The sequence below is a fragment of the Sapajus apella genome, unplaced genomic scaffold (genome assembly GCF_009761245.1).
Source record: "Sapajus apella isolate SASKATOON/1434 unplaced genomic scaffold, GSC_monkey_1.0 scaffold16, whole genome shotgun sequence".
Lineage (NCBI taxonomy): Eukaryota > Metazoa > Chordata > Mammalia > Primates > Cebidae > Sapajus > Sapajus apella.
The window spans coordinates 9,378,016-9,394,418 of NW_022436956.1; the positions used below are offsets into that span (position 1 = coordinate 9,378,016).

The 16,403-nt window shown below is 40.6% G+C and overlaps 2 protein-coding genes across 3 annotated transcripts; one reads left to right on the forward strand and one right to left on the reverse strand.

The window, feature by feature from the left end:
* Window positions 1–28: 28 nt before the first annotated feature.
* PUS3 (pseudouridine synthase 3) lies at window positions 29–10,550 on the forward strand. Its single transcript, XM_032285028.1, has 4 exons — window positions 29–78; window positions 6,579–6,996; window positions 7,110–7,666; window positions 8,632–10,550. The coding sequence occupies exons 2-4, from the start codon at window positions 6,625–6,627 to the stop codon at window positions 9,131–9,133; spliced, it is 1,431 nt and encodes a 476-aa protein (XP_032140919.1). The 5' UTR covers window positions 29–78; window positions 6,579–6,624; the 3' UTR covers window positions 9,134–10,550.
* HYLS1 (HYLS1 centriolar and ciliogenesis associated) lies at window positions 2,232–15,892 on the reverse strand. 2 transcript variants are annotated; one of them, XM_032285029.1, is made up of 3 exons: window positions 15,732–15,892; window positions 12,038–12,087; window positions 2,232–3,551 (listed from the first exon to the last, which is right to left on the reverse strand). In XM_032285029.1, exon 3 carries the CDS (start codon window positions 3,525–3,527, stop codon window positions 2,628–2,630), a length of 900 nt encoding a protein of 299 aa, XP_032140920.1. In that variant the 5' UTR covers window positions 3,528–3,551; window positions 12,038–12,087; window positions 15,732–15,892; the 3' UTR covers window positions 2,232–2,627. The 2 variants fall into 2 exon arrangements, with proteins under 2 accessions (XP_032140920.1, XP_032140921.1); XM_032285030.1 differs by lacking the exon at window positions 15,732–15,892 and having other exon boundaries at window positions 12,038–12,105.
* Window positions 15,893–16,403: the final 511 nt, after the last annotated feature.

Here is a 16,403-nt window from a genome sequence, read left to right on the forward strand (position 1 = left end):
AAGCCTCCAGCGCGTGCGCAGAAGACGCACAGTGACCGCTTCCTGTCTCGGAAACCCGGCACTGCCCCTTACCCGAAAGTAAGTGTGGGCTCTTTGGGGTGGGTTAATTTCTGGGTTCCACAGGGGAAGGAACAAACGGACACACTGCTAAATGGTTGTCTTTTTGCCTTCTTACATATACTTTGGTCTTTTCAGGAAAGCATTGGTGTATGGAAATGAGACCTCGCTTAGTGTCTTTCTTTTGTGTCTGGTACTTTCTGGAGCTCACAGCGGAAACTCGCAGCTGTAGGGACATCTTTAATTCCATTGTGACCGGAGCTTCCGTGGCCCTTGGACTGTGGTGTACAAAAGTGCTCTGCTGCCCCACTTAGAATTGGGTGCTCATAAAACTAAACAGTGGTAGAAGTTGAGATCCCAGGAGTATGTGGGAGGCTGTGGCAGCAATTTTCGAATTATTTTTTTTAGTGATCATAGTGCGTGCCCACGAATCTTTTGGACAGTGCTCCCTCTTTTTCCCTTTGGATTAATACGAAGTTTATCAAGAGGAATGCTATTTTTGTTAACCCACTGGTTCCTGACAGTAGGACTTTTTTTTTTTTTTTTTTTTTTTTGGAGACTGTCTCCCAGGCTGAGTGCAGTGGCATAATCACTGCTCACTGCAGCCTCGACCTCCTGGGCTCAAGCGATCCCCCCACCTCAGTCTCCGAGTAGCTGAGGCTACGGGCGCGCGCCATCGTGGCAGACTAGTTTTAATTTTTTTTTTTTTTTTTTGTAGAGACGGTCTCGCTGTGTTGCCCAGGCTGCTCTTGAATTGCTGGCCTCAAGCGGTCCTCCCCGTCTTGTGCTATCAAAATGTTGGGATGACAAGCGTGAGCCACGGCTCCTGGCCCAATGTATGGAACATCTGGTGTTGGCTGTTTTAGTTTGTAATTGATGCTTAGGGTACACACGAATTCCCTTTGTGGTCACTTGGTAGCCCTGGCCAAGGTGTTACCTTAAACGTCTGCTTGGGAACTACTACACTTCACCCTGAAGATGGGTGTGCTGGAAAAAACACTGTAGTGTACCAAGTCTTGTTTTTGCCACAAATCTGCCTTAAGACCAGCCAGACTCACTCCCTGGCCTAGTTCTTTAGCTAGCAGGGGTGTTGAACTAGGTAACTTTGGAGGCTGATTCTGGTAATACTGGACTTTGAGATCTAAATAAATCATTGGAGTGTTCTGCAAGTTAAAATCACCGTATAATTTTTGACCTCATAAAAAGCCAATGTGTAAATACAAACTACCTTTAATCCCACTGCTCAAGAGTTAGGTTTTGATATTTCCCTGTGTGTACAGTGTATAACTGAGATCATGCTGTACAGTTTATGATACATTCATCTAATTTTCACCTTCCCAAGATTCCCAATGACTATTTAATATTCTAATATCTTTAAAGACATTACTATTCCACTGTTGGAAGACAGTTTGGTTTCTACTTATTTGCAGTGAGTATATCCTACACGTATCTGAGTCATTGATTACTTCTTTTCCTGATACTTAGCAAATAGAACTGGGTGAATGTGTGAATTATGTGGCTTTAAATGTTATAGGGAAAATGATTTTCACAGATAGTAAGGGTCAGTCATTCACGTTTATGTTAGTGCTCTTCTCCTTGAACAAGCAATCTATGCCATCGTTCTTCTGGCCTCCAGTGTTAAAACTGACAACTTTCAGATTTTACATGGTCCCCATTGGGTTAGAAATACCAAGAACAGATAAATTCCAGTTTAAGGTGAGCAGAATTCATATTTTAATCTGCACCCCAAGAGGCTAGATTCATTTAGGTATTTATGTTTGCATCTGATTCCAGATGTTACTAGTTTGAAATTCTACTGGAGTAGGAATAGCCTTCCAAGTGATGCATAATTCCTACAAAAATCTCAGGAGCGAATTATAAAAAGCATGGTATTCCAGCTGACAGGCAAAATATTATTGAAATGATTCTGAAATAAAACAATTTTGAATCCTGTTTGTTATATGGTACTGTTTTGGGGCATTTATTAAAGTAGTTTAAAGCTACTTGGATTTGTTGTATACCTTTAGTAATGACGGCTATCTATGTTGTTACCTCTCTCCCATCCTTTAGGACTGTGTAACAGGCAGGTTTTTGTTCCTTCTTTTGAGCTCTCATCACAGCTCAGGTTCAAGATCATATTAGGGAAGTATTTAATGAAACAATATTCAAGTTCATGAATTTCCAAAATTCTTTAATTGATAAATGTAATGCCCAGCAACTTAAAAAATACACATAAAAGCACAGCAACTCACATTGGCCATAGGTAAAAAAGGTTATAGGACACAAAGGGCCCTTACTGATTTGGCAAAATACTAATTTGACAAAATAGAAAGACCAGATCTGTTTCTCTTTCTCCAATATATCTTGCAATTGCTGGATTTGAGTGTTAATTTGGAAGTTTTATATGACATCAATGTGATATATAGCTAGGAAAGACCAGTGATAGGTGAAGTCCTTACTGTAAAATGTTCTATGAGCTTTTCAAGTCAGTTGTTTCTATTTAAAAGGAAAGATAAAAAGAGCCAGGTTATCTCAAACAATCCTGTGAAAGAAGACAGTTTAAAAAAGATTTAAGGAGGAGAATGAGGGAAGGGAAGCTTCCTGGGTATGATACCATTTGCAAGGTCACAACGAATACCCCAACGGAGTGCAGACCTTTTCTTCTCTGTTGGTACTAGGTAATTGTTTGGGACATATATGTGCTGAGGTTTGGGTTGGGGTTCTGCTCGACAGAGCATCTGCTCTCGGACACCCCAGCGTAATTCCTTCCTATGATCTTCACCAGGTAAGCGCATTGAGTCCCAGTCCCGTTTGTACTCAAAATACCGGGCTACCCGGTCTGTCTTGCCCCGGTTTCGGCTTAACTGATCCAGCCTTGGGAGAATAACGGACTTGGGTCTGCTGGCAACAATCAGGTCTTGTTCGTAAGCTGGAGAGCCCATTCCTTCTTTTTGTAGAGAGCAAATGAGCTGATCTTGAGAAATTCCTTGGTATTCATGTGGTGGATTAAGTTTTTGTGAAATATCAAATGAGGATTCCCTGTCTTCCTCGAACTGCACATTCATCAGCCTTTGTCTTAAGTCCCAGAGATCCTGATAATTTTCTGTACCAGATTCTGATTCACTGATAATCGACTCATCTGTCACTAACACTTCCCCATCTGGCTTTCTACGCAGCACCTTTCTCTTCATCACTGGCTTTCGGAGTCTTTGGGAGGCCTCAGAGACTGCTTCTGAAGTGATACTACTTTCCACACGTGGGTACTGTAGTTGCACAGGAAGAGTAGGTCGCTTCCCTGGGGCTACTGAAGCTTTACTGTAGGGATCATATTGGATAGATTGGGCCTCTCTCCTGACATCTCCTTTACCCTGTCCTGCATAGATGTGGGTAAAAGCTGTAGCAGCTACCAACATTTGCTCTTCTGGATCCATACTGGCCCATTTTTGTCCATCAGGTGCAAGTTGTTTCATTGCTTTCCTACACTGTAGGACCTTCTGCAAGAGATAACATTGGTCAGTTTTCCAATAATAAATTCCCAACTCATAAATTGCTCATTCCCTTATCTCCATTTTATAGTAGTCAAATGGAGAAAGAATGGCAAAGGCAATCATAAATTCAATACCAGGTAGTATAAGAACAGTTTAGAGGGGCATTAACTCAGTTCCAGGGAATCTGTTACCTGCTTTCATTTCCACTCTTAATCCTGCTTTCTCCTGTCTTGCCACCTTTAGTAGGTCCTGAAACAGGACAGTTTAGTTCTGGCATAAGAAAAGTTTGAAACTTCATGATATGGGGCATACCACTTAATGTGTATTATGTAACAGGTTACTTAGGGGGTACTTTATGTGCCTGCCGTTGTTCTACGTGCTTTACATTTATTCATGTAATTTTCAGCCGTGGGATTATCTCCTTTTCACAGATGAATACATAGGGCACAGAGAAGTTAAATAACTTGCCCAAGGTTATTCAGCTAGTAAGTGGTGGAGCTGGAATTCTAACTCAGTTTGGCTTCAGAGTGAGTCCCAGCTTTTAACCATAAAAGAGTGATTTGATCTAAAAAAAAAAAAAAAATCAAAAGCAGTGTTGTGTTCTCTCTCACACACAATGTGTATATATATATATGCATACATATAATTTCTATGCTTTAGTAATTTGAATACATCCTCAGTTGCTGGCTAAATCTGTTCATTCTAGTGTCTGAAATAACTTAGTACTCACATCCATCAGCCAAATACCCAATGCTAGTTTCCTAACTGAATCTGAGATAGGTATCTGCTGTCCACTATTTCCTGTGTCCCTACTATTTTTCTTTTTAAACTGAAAAACGAATACATGCACATGATAATTTTAAGCAAGGATTTTTCCCTTACCCACCAAGTTTTACTCTCAAAAGCAATTTCTTATGATTTCTCCAGAAATGATTTCCATATTCACATGTACACTTATTTTTTTATACCATAAAGGAGAACAATATACAACTCTTCTGAACCTTAAAGATAACAAGTTATCCAGCTATGTAAGCATAGGCTGAGGTTTATTTTATGTTGCACAGAATTCCAGTGTATCAATGTATCATACATTTATTCAGCCATTCCCTTACTGATTACTGATGTAACTTAGATTTATAGGTTTACTAATGTTAACAAGAGTATTCTGTAAGTTGCTACTTATTTGGCAAGCATATGAATGGGTTAAATTTCTAGACATGGGAGAAGTAGGCCAAAAGTTGACAGCTACTGCCAAAATGTTTACCTCCAAAGAAGCTGTACTGACCATGTGTTAACCATGTTTCTCTAGTCCCTTTCCAAAGTGGCATACTATCAAATTGCCTTCGTAGTCAGTTCCTTAAAAAATAGTTCTCATATCCTTTTGCATTTATTTCAGCTGAGTAGAAGTGAACATTTAAAAATATTTTAGGCTGGGCACAGTGGCTCATGCCTGTAATCCCAGCAGTTTGGGAGGCCAAGGCAGGTGGATCACTTGAGATCATGAGTTGGAGTCCAACCTGACCAACATGGAGAAACCCCGTCTCTGCTAAAAATTTAAAAAATTAGCCAGGCATAGTGGCACATGCCTGTAATCCCAGCTACTTGGGAGGCTGAGGCAGGAGAATCGCTTGAACTAGGGAGGTGAAGGTTGTGGTGAGACCAGATTGCGCCATTGCACTCCAGCCTGGGAAACAAGAGTGACACTCCATCTCAAAAAAAATAAAAAATAAAAATTTTATAAGCTTTTTTTCTTTTTGTTTGAAATGCTTGGTCTTTGCCTGTTTGACTCTCAGGTTGCTGGATTTTTTTTCTTATTGACTTTTTCATTAAAACTGATTTATATATTAATGAAATATATATTAAGGAAGGTAGCACTTTACCATCACTTATTTTTTTCCTTCTCAGTTTGTTGTTTGCCTTTTATTTTTTGCTTGCAGAAATGTTTACTTTTAGGTGACATCTTGTTTTTCTTTGGTTTCTGGGTTTCTAGACTGTTATGCTTAGAAATGCCTTTCCTACTCCAGAATTTCAAAGTTATTCCATGTTTTCTTCTAGTACTTTGAGTTTCATTTTTTACAATTTAATTGTAATATATTTAATATATATAATAGTTTAAAGAATTACTATAGATACAGAAACTCAATAAAAAACTAAATTAGCTACCTACACTTAGATAACATAGCCTTAGAACAGATGTGGAGATGGTCTTCTCTAACTAAAGTAACCATCAGTCACAGATTGTCTAGGACCATCCCAATTTTAAGGATGTAGTACAGTTGTCCTCAGATTATTGAAATATAACAGGAATTTCTACAGTGACATCTACATTATACAGACTGACTTTTTAAACTATTAGAGGTACAGAAATCTTTTATCAAAACATGCATTTAATTCAGCTTAAAAAAGGGGTCAATGTGCTTAATTACCCTTTTTCTCCCATCAAAATTGCTTAAAGTGAGAAAATCTTGTCTCTAGCTTCCACTTCCAATGTGAAATATAACCATCAGTAAGCTTCTTCAGTTAGGCTAGCTTCTACTGCACCACCTACTATTCATCTAATGAATATTATTAGATGATGGAACATACAAGCCATTTATTTGAAATAAAAGCAACAGAAACCCAGAACAGACTTAAGTAGCCCATATAAAGAAATCTTATGACTAGAGAATTGAACAAATACAATAAGAAATCAAATGGAAATGTTTTACAGAAAAAATACCTGTAACATGAGTCCTCAATACACTCAGTGAAGATAGAGAAATGAAATCTATAGACATTCTCCTGGAATTTTGACTGCTTTAATGAAACCTTAATAATGACAGCTGAGTAATAGTTCTTTCCCTCTGTGAACTGGCTAGACAGGATGGAAAAGAATGATATCTGTGGATGATCAGCCCACAATAAAGCTAATGCTTGTATCCCTGGAAAAGCAAAAGTATATTCTTTGGGCATTAAATTAAATGTTAGATACCATCTGAACATCATCAAAGGAACTAGCACTCAAACTGTTGTATTCCTTTGCTCTCTTTTCAGATAGGGCGGCCCTGTTTGATTCGTTTATTCCTGGGGTTGTCGTATCATGGCTGATGATGCAGACAGAAACCAGACTGAGAAACTCCTAAGAAGAGTACAAGAACTGGAGCATGAGGTGCAAAGACTTAAAAAGGAACAGGCCAAAAGTAAGGAGGACTCAAACATTAGAGAAAATTCAGGAGCTGGAAAAACTAAGCGTGCATTTGATTTCAGTGCTCATGGCCGAAGACATGTAGCCCTAAGAATAGCCTATATGGGCTGGGGATACCAGGGCTTTGCTAGTCAGGAAAATACAAATAATACCATTGAGGAGAAACTGTTTGAGGCTCTAACCAAGACTCGACTAGTAGAAAGCAGACAGACATCCAACTATCACCGATGCGGGAGAACAGACAAAGGAGTTAGTGCCTTTGGACAGGTAAGGGCCAATACACTGTTTCTCCAAGCAATACCAGGATATTCTAGATATACACACTGAGTACTGAGAATATTTGTGTCTCTGAAACCCAGTATCTTTCTTTTACTCCACAGGTGATTTCACTTGACCTTCGCTCTCAGTTTCCAAGGGGCAGGGATTCTGAGGACTTTAATATAAATGAGGAAGCTGCTGAAGAGATCCGTTATACCCACATTCTCAATCGGGTGCTCCCTCCAGACATCCGTATATTGGCCTGGGCCCCTGTAGAACCGAGCTTCAGTGCTAGGTTCAGCTGTCTTGAGCGGACTTACCGCTATTTTTTCCCTCGTGCTGATTTAGATATTGTAACCATGGATTATGCAGCTCAGAAGTATGTTGGTACCCATGATTTCAGGAACTTGTGTAAAATGGATGTAGCCAATGGTGTGATTAATTTTCAAAGGACTATTCTATCTGCTCAAGTACAGCTAGTGGGCCAGAGCCCAGGTGAGGAGAGATGGCAAGTACCTTTTCAGTTATGTCAATTTGAAGTGACTGGCCAGGCATTCCTTTATCATCAAGTCCGATGTATGATGGCTATCCTCCTTCTGATTGGCCAAGGAATGGAGAAGCCAGAGATTATTGATGAACTGCTGAATATAGAGAAAAATCCTCAGAAGCCTCAATATAGGTGAGTTAAAAAATAAATGGTGCATGCCTGTAATTCCAGCTGCTCAGCAGGCTGAGGCACAAGAATCGCTTGAACCTGGGTGGCAGAGGTTGTAGTAAGCTGAGATTAGGCCACTGCACTCCAGCCTGGGTGACAGAGGGAGACTCTGTCTCAAAAACAAAACAAAACAAAAGAAATAGCATATCCTTCTCTCCCCCATGATTATCTAAATAATTAAGTCACTGATTTTGCCTTCATGAAGTTTTTAATCTGAACTGTAGAATGTTATGAACATGTAAGAGGGAGTAGTATCTTCTACTTTCCTCTCATTGTTCTATCCTGTGAGTAAAGAGGCAGGTGTTTTGACCAGGCTCCTTAAGTAAAAGGACATTCATTTCTACATCTTTGTTGTTTCTGAATTTATGTTAAGAGGTATTATTGTTAGGATGTGGTAAAACTGAAACGTGAATAAGCTATTTGTATTAAATCTGGCTGGTTTTCTATCACTGAGTAGTCATCCTATTGTACTTTTGAATTTTTCCTAATTTCCTATTTCTGAAATGGTAGGAAAGAAAGAATAGTCAAGATTTTTCTTTTGAGAACAGGCTGAGATAGATACCAATAATTTTACTCATACTGAGCAAAATTGCAATGCCATTAACAAATCTGGAAAAAATATCAGCTATTTTTTAATTTTATAGCAGCATGATAGAGCCATGTCAACTCACTTATAGCTATCTTGTTAGCACTGACATTTACCTAATATAGATCAGGTTCATCTATGATTTGTTGCATTTTTCATTACTGTAATAAAGTTGTTCAAGGTTGGGGATGGTGGGATATTTTCTTAGCTATTAGGCAGTCAATTATTAACATCAACTGTGGCCCGCTACCCGGCTCCCTTAACCCAACTAACTCTTAGTTTTTAAGGAACTGTTGGATGGCTGAGATGTATTCTCAAACTCTTTTCTTTTCTTTTTCTCTAGTATGGCTGTAGAATTTCCTCTAGTCTTATATGACTGTAAGTTTGAAAATGTCAAGTGGATTTATGACCAGGAGGCTCAGGAGTTCAATATTACCCATCTACAACAACTATGGGCTAATCATGCTGTCAAAACTCACATGTTGTATAGTATGCTACAAGGACTGGACTCTGTTGCAATACCCTGTGGAAGAGAACCAAAGATGGATGGAATGACAGAATGGAGAAATGTTAAGCCCTCTGTCATAAAGCAGACCAGTGCTTTTGTAGAAGGAGTGAAGATGCGCACATATAAGCCCCTCATGGACCGTCCTAAATGCCAAGGATTGGAATCCCGGATCCAGCATTTTGTACGTAGGGGACGGATTGAGCACCCACTTTTATTCCATGAGGAAGAAACAAAAGCCAAAAGGGACTGTAATGACACACTAGAGGAAGAGAATACTAATTTGGAGACACCAACAAAGAGGATCTGTGTGGACCCAGAAAGTAAAAGCATCATTTAACCACAGACAATTTGCCAGGATCTAGGAACCACCTAATGGTAGGTGGACAGAAAAGGAAAAAAAAATTTACTTGCAAGTACTAGGAATTCAGATTATCAGCTCTTAAAAAAAAATGCAGAAAGACTAAAGCCCTATTAAGGAAGTTACTGCTTTAATAAGAAAATTCAAATATTCTTTTATCCCTGTCCAAAAGGATTTAGAGATTAAAGAAGCAAAAAGCAGTTGTAAATGGAGATGTGTTTATGTACACCTGGAAACCTATGCCTTGTATTCAAATTCATTAAAGCCTAATCCTGCAAGTATCTAATTAGTTGTGTTTTTTCCCCCCAAAGCAGATGAGATTCACTACTCATCTGAGTTTTCATAAAGTGTTTCTCCTGAGTATCTTATTTTCTAAGATAGAATTTAAGAATATTCAGTTAATTAAAGATTGGATAAATTGGTCTAATGCCAGGCATGAAGTTACCTACCTGGAAGTTAACAAACTGAATAAAGCATAGTACCTTATCTTACAAAGCACATACATCTAGTGCAGAGGTTGGTAAATGTTTTCTGTGAAGGATTAAAGAGTAAATGTTTTAGGCTCTGTGAGCCACAAATGGCCTCTATTGGGTACATATTTTTACAATCCTTTACAAATGTAAAAAGCACTCTTAGTTCATGGATCCTCATGTTTGCCAAGGCCTGGGCTAGTGGTTATAGGCAAATTCTTATAGAGGAGATATTAAAGCTAAACCTTGCAGAACAAGTGAGAGCCAGTTAAAGTAAAGAACCACTTTAAGGATGTCTAAGGCAGAAGACACAGTTTGTGTAAAGGATTATAGAGGACGGCATATGCATTCAGGCAACTGTGAATCCCTTGGTATGACTTGAGAGTGACAAGAACATAATTTAAAAAGGTAAGCAAAAGTCACATTTGAAGAGCAATGGCATTCTTTAAGAAGCTTAGATTTTATTTTGCAGGGCCACTGAAAAAATTTACATGCCCTATAGAATTGCGTGGCAAAAACACTGCTCTAGGCATTCTATGGATGGGAAGAGGGCAAGATTGGAGGCATTGTGACCAACTGGGAGGCAACAGATGATGACAGTGGCCTAGAAGATATTCATAGGCAAATGGAGAGAAGTAGATGAACTTAAGAAACAACAGGATTCAGTGAATAGATATGCTGTACAAAAGTAGGGAGGCTTTCTAGATAACTCCTTTTTCAGATGTGAGAAACATGAGTGGCTGGTAGTACCACACACTGAGATAGGAAAATGAGATGGGGCTTTGCTTGTTCTCAAATCAAAGTTAATAAGTAACCCTCAAAATATTACTTGTGAACACTGGTATTTATTCAAAAGAACTCAAAGTCGTCTTAAATACATTATCCTTTGTAACCATAAAAATAATAAACAACAAAGTTTGAACTCAGACCTTCTTCCTCAATAGTAATTTTCATTACTGCAGTGAGTGTTACCCACATTTAGAATTTGTACAAATGTTACCTCAGAGAATGAGTAATTTTGCAAACTCACATTTGAAGTCTTCTTGTTTGTTCTATCTATGATGACTGTCTTGACTTATGGTAACTACCAAAAATGCAGTCACTAAATTCTTACTCTAGATTGGATAGTATAATCTAGACAACCTTGAAAGGATCTTTTTTTTGTTTGTTTTTAGACAGAGTCTCACTCTTGTCACCTGGGCTGGAATGCAATGGCACAATCTTGGCTCACTGCAACCTCCACAGGTTCAAGCGATTCTGCTGCCTCAGCCTCCTAAGTAGCTGGGATTACAGGCGCCCACCTCAGCTAAGTTTTTGTATTTTTAGTAGAGACAGGTTTCACCATGTTGGCCAGGCTCGTCTCGAACTCCTGACCTCATGATTCACCCACCTTGGCCTCCCAAAGAGTTGGCATTACAGACGTGAGCCACTGTGCCCAGCCAAAAATATTTTACTTAAGATCTCAGACCCTGATCCTCTAATTTATAATTCTCCCATGTTTATGAGATCCAAAGTTTTACTTACCAACCAACAATTAGTTTTTTCCTACCCATGTTCAAGACTCCAGGTATACAAATATTTTCTATCCTCCAGCTGCTAGTGCAAATAACATGGGACAATTAAAAACAGTACTAATATATATAAATCATAAACTAATGCTGCATAATTGTTACAGAAGCCCAGCAAGGGGTAGACCACAGAATAAGACTTCACTGAAAGAGTTTCAAATTTAGGAAGTAAAATAGCATACCAAAGTTGAGGTGAACTTGTAGTACTGAAAAGTACATTATAGTAGCTTTTATATCCTAGCAGAGAGGGAACCAGAAAGTATCCCCATTTTAGAGATGGGGAAATAGTGGGACAAAATCACTTAAAATTTATTCAAAATTGCCCATTGTATCATCCAAGTCTTCTGGATTTGAATCATTATCACCTAGTCTATCAACACTTCACTATGCCCTGGGTATTCTTTTTTTTTTTTTTTTGAGACGGAGTTTCGCTCATTACCCAGGCTGTGGAGTGCAATGGCGCGATCTCGGCTCACCACAACCTCCGCCTCCTGGGTTCAGGCAATTCTCCTGCCTCAGCCTCCTGAGTAGCTGGGATTACAGGCACGCGCCACCATGCCCAGCTAATGTTTTGTATTTTTAGTAGAGACGGGGTTTCACCATGTTGACCAGGATGGTCTCGATCTCTTGACCTCGTGATCCACCCGCCTCGGCCTCCCAAAGTGCTGGGATTACAGGCGTGAGCCACCGCGCCCGGCTCCTGCCCTGGGTATTCTTAAAATACAATTACTTTGTCCTTTAATTTTGATTTAAAGATCCTCTTTTTCACGGAATCGATGAGCCTGGTGGAATAATGTAAGTGCAAACCAAAGTTTTTTTTTTTTTTTTTTTTGTCAATTTCTTACCTTGTTTCAATGTGCCTTGATTGGTATTTGCATTCAAGTCAAAAAAAAAAAAAAAAAAAAAAAACAACCTAGAAAAGAAGAATACAGTTAAAAAAAATTAACTCTAAAGCAGTGATACATGGACAAAAAGCACTAACCAAAAGTCATTGTTAGGAGACTGTGTAGAAGCAAAGGAATCAGAGGATCAGGGTCTTAAATCTTAAGTAAAATCCTTTCAAAGCTAGATTATACTATCCAATCTAGAAGAGTAAGAATGTAGTGACTACATTTTTGGTAGTTGCCACAGAAAAAGTAAAAACAGTTATCACAGGTGTAACAAATGAGAAGCCCCCAAATGTAACTTTGCAAAATTACTTGTTCTCTTAGGTAGCATTTGTACAAATTCCGGTCTCTGATCCATGGTAGGGAATTAATAAATGTTAGAAGAAAGGAACTATTTCAATAGGTTGTGAAATTTAAATGATACTTTATATATATATCTATACATGAATAACAATTTGAGAGACTCTGGGCCAGGAAGATTTTTGGCAGTAAAGCCAAGAGTTGTTTTTTTTTTTTTTTTTCCTAAATGGCATGTGTCCTACTATACAGTGATTAATGTATTATTTCCTCTGCATTTAAACTGTGTCATACTCCTTTTTCCTTTAACCTATGAAGATGATGTTTCCAAACAGTAAATAAAATACAAACTTTAATAAGGTCCACAGGTAATATAATATAAAAGTAATATATTACTTTTATAATATAATATAAAATTCTAATATAAAAGACCGAACAATCCTTTCTCTTTAGAGGAACTTTCACGTAAAAGCTAGAGCAACTTGTAAACACAGACAACAATGACCAAAATATCTAACAATATCTTCTCTTCAAAAATCTTAGTGACTCAGTGTCCTAGGTTTAGCTAGTTACAATCAAAAGAATTTCAAGGATAGAAGGGCAAAGTCTTTACACTGAGATAAAGGTTCTGGGTCAGTAGCCAGACTCCTGACAGTTACAGGGAGACTATTGCAGAGTTATAACAAATTTCTCTACCTCTGGGGAGATAAGCAAGTAGCTTAAAGAATCATAGTATTAAAAGAAAAAAACATCCTATCACAAAGGCAAACAATACCATAATGAAGACAAGAGAGACAACAAACTGGGAGAAATACTTTTAACAGGTTTAAAAATCAGTAATTTGGCTGAGCGCGGTGGCTCAGACCTGTAATCCCAGCACTTTGGGAGGCTGAGGCGGGCAGATCACCAGGTCAGGGGTTCGAGACCAGCCTGACTAACATGGTGAAACCCGGTCTCTACTTAAAAATACAAAATTAGCCAGGTGTGGTGGTGCACACCTGTAATCCCAGCTACTTGGCAGGCTGAGGCAGGAGAATTGCTCGAACCCGGGAGGTGGAGGTTGCGGTGAGCCGAGAGCATGCCACTGCACTCCAGCTTGGGTGACAAGAGTGATATTCCATCTCAAAAAAAAAAAAAAAGTAATTTGAATTGCTTAGAAATCTATTAAAGTGTACACGTATCAATAAGATAAGGGAGAAAAGACAGATGATTTACCAAAGAAATAATAAACAGTCTGGGTGCAGTGGCTCATGCCTGTAATTCCAGCACTTTGGAGGCTGAGGTGGGAGGATTGCTTGAGGCCAGTTCAAGGCCAGCCTGTTCGACAAAACAAGATCCCCATCTCTTAAAAAAAAAAAAAAAAAAAAAAAAGAAAAAAGATTAGCTAGGTGTGGTGGCATAGGCCGTAGTCTCAGTACTATGGAGGCTGAAGCAGGAGGACTGCTTGAGCCCTGGAATTCGAGGCTGCAGTAAGCTATGATCTGGTCACTGCACTGCACTCCAGCCTGGGTGACAAAGCTAAAATCTGTTTCTAAACAACAACAAAAATAAACAGAAAACATGTTCAATCTCAAAAATGTGTATAAAAGCATTAAGACATCATTTTAGAAGATTTTTCAATACCCAGTACTGGTAAGTGTGTGAAGAAATAAAAACAAGTACCTTTATTATGCCCTGTGTGTTGGGGATAATCCGTTTTTCTAGAGGGCAGTTTGGCATTATTTTTCGAGACATAGTCTCTCTCTGTCGCCCAGGCTGGAGTGCAGTGGCCTAATCTCAGCTCACTGCAACGTCCACCTCGAGGGTTCAAGCGATTCTCCTGCCTCAGCCTCCCGAGTAGCTGGGATCACAGGCGCCGGCCACCACGCCCGGCTAATTTTTTTTTTTTAATCTTTAGCAGAAATAGGGTTTCACCATGCTGGCCAGATTGGTTTCAAAATCCTGATCTCAAGTGATCGGCCCGCCTCAGCTTCCCGAAGTGCTGGGATTACAGGCGTGAGCCACCGTGGCTGGCCCAGTTTGGCATTATGAATCAGAATTTAAACTGTACCACAACTTCTAAGTCATAGTCCACTTCCAGGAATTTATTCCAAGGACATAAATAGGACAAGAATGCAAACATGTATACATATAAGTGATCACTACCATACTGTTTTATAATTTTATGAAGAGACTGGAAACAAATGTACATTAGTAGGGGACTGGTTAAATAATACGTGATACAATAATACAGCCATAGCAAGAAACGCCATGCATCCATTAAAAATGGTAATGCATATAGACACTGACAGAGAAATGTATTCCCGATTTATTACTGACTCAATAATGCACGATCTCCTTAATTTACGTTCTTTTAATTATATTCATAACATAAAATTTAAAAGACATTTTATAAGGAAATCATGTAAATATAAGGTATATATTCATTATGAATATATCTGAAGTAAACCTAAATGTGAACAGTGTTTTATTTGATGGTTATCTGTAGCTGCTGGAATTTCGAGTATTTTCTTTGTTCTTTATTCGTACTAAATGTTGCTCGGATTTCTAAAAACATGTACATGTTTGCACTGTCCTATTTATGTCCTTGGAATAAATTCCTGGAAGTGGATTATGACTTATAAGTTATGGTACAATCTGAATTCTGATTTATAATGCCAAACTGCCATCTAGAAAAACGGATTATCCCCAACACACAGGGCAGAAGGTGCTTGCTTTCATTTCTTTACCGCTCACCATCACTGGGTACTGAAAAATCTTACCAATCTAAAACGATATCTTAATGTTTCTCTTTGCATGCTTAGTGAGACTTCATATTTTTTACAATAAAAAAAGGTTGATTTCCATTTCAGGGTGGGCAAACACCTTGCACAGTTCCATCCGGCAGTCCGCGAAAGGTGCAGCCAGAAGGCGAGAAGACACGCTCCGCCTCTCAACGGCAAAGCTCGCAGTCGCCCCGCCTGGCCGCGGGCGTGGCTAGGACCCAGGTAGCCAGCGGCCTCCGGGCCTGCGCTCCCGCCCCGGGGCAGTCCCTGGCCTCCGCTTGGTCACACCGGCGCGGCCCAGGAGCTCAGCGCGACCACCGGCGTAAAGGCGGCGGCAGCGGCGGCTACCGCACTCCGTGACCTCCAGGGGCCGCGGCCCGTCGCGCACAGCGCCTGCAGCTCACGCCGCCCCGGCCGCCTTTCTCAGGAACGCAAGGTTCGGGACGGCTCGTCCGGCAGGACCTGGAAACAGGGAGGGAGGCTACCACTCTGCACCGTCCGGACAGTGGGAAAGGACCGAGGGCTCCTGCGGCAGCCGGCCCGCAGCCTACGTCCCCAGGTCCCGCCGCTTCCGACCTTCACCCCGCTTACCCGCGTCGCCGAAGCCCGCTCGCCGCACCGCGTCCTGCCAGTAGCTAGCGGAGCACGCAGGTTCAGTTAGCGTTCCCGAAGTTTGCGCAGGGGCACTGCCAACCCACGCGCTGAACGTGCTGTTAACCGCCGGCCGTTGAGGTTTAAATCCCAAGAGCAAAACAGCACCCTTGGTCCCGCCCACCTTCCCTCTTATTGGTCCTTACGGTAAACGTCCTCCAAGTCTGCATCCTGATTGGCGCACATTTTCTCTTGGCCTTCTTCACAGGCGGGAGCGTGCCCGGGATTTCCAGCGCGTCCTTAAAAATGTCCGCACCCTCCTAGCTGAGGCGCGCAAGCAGCAGTCGTTGTTGCGACGCTTCTGGTACACTAAATCTGGAGGGGAGGTTAGGTCCTTGACGAGCAATCTTGACTAACGGGGACGTAGCTGGCTTTTGGGAGAGGCCTCCTAAAGTTCTGCCACCTCACTGGAATCAGCCTCCGCTCTTATAAACTCCTGGCTGCTGAGGGACGGATGGTGCCGGGAGGGGAAGGTGCTCAGGGCACGGTTCGAATAGGGCACAGGCAAGTCGGCCTGTGCGCTCTAGACGTGCCCCTGGGGCCTGACAGAGTGGCTTCTGATGAAATCTGGGCGCACTGAGCACCTCCTTTCCTCTGCATGGTGTGCAGGG

What these genes read in the sequence shown, in the direction of transcription:
- HYLS1 (XM_032285029.1), bottom strand. Translation starts at nt 3,527, where the DNA reads ATGAAACAACTTGCACCTGATGGACAAAAATGGGCCAGTATGGATCCA.
- PUS3 (XM_032285028.1), top strand. Translation starts at nt 6,625, where the DNA reads ATGGCTGATGATGCAGACAGAAACCAGACTGAGAAACTCCTAAGAAGA. An exon ending in GAGTTAGTGCCTTTGGACAG is followed by an intron (nt 6,997 to 7,109) that starts GTAAGGGCCAAT and finishes TTTACTCCACAG; the next exon opens with GTGATTTCACTTGACCTTCG. An exon ending in CCTCAGAAGCCTCAATATAG is followed by an intron (nt 7,667 to 8,631) that starts GTGAGTTAAAAA and finishes CTTTTTCTCTAG; the next exon opens with TATGGCTGTAGAATTTCCTC.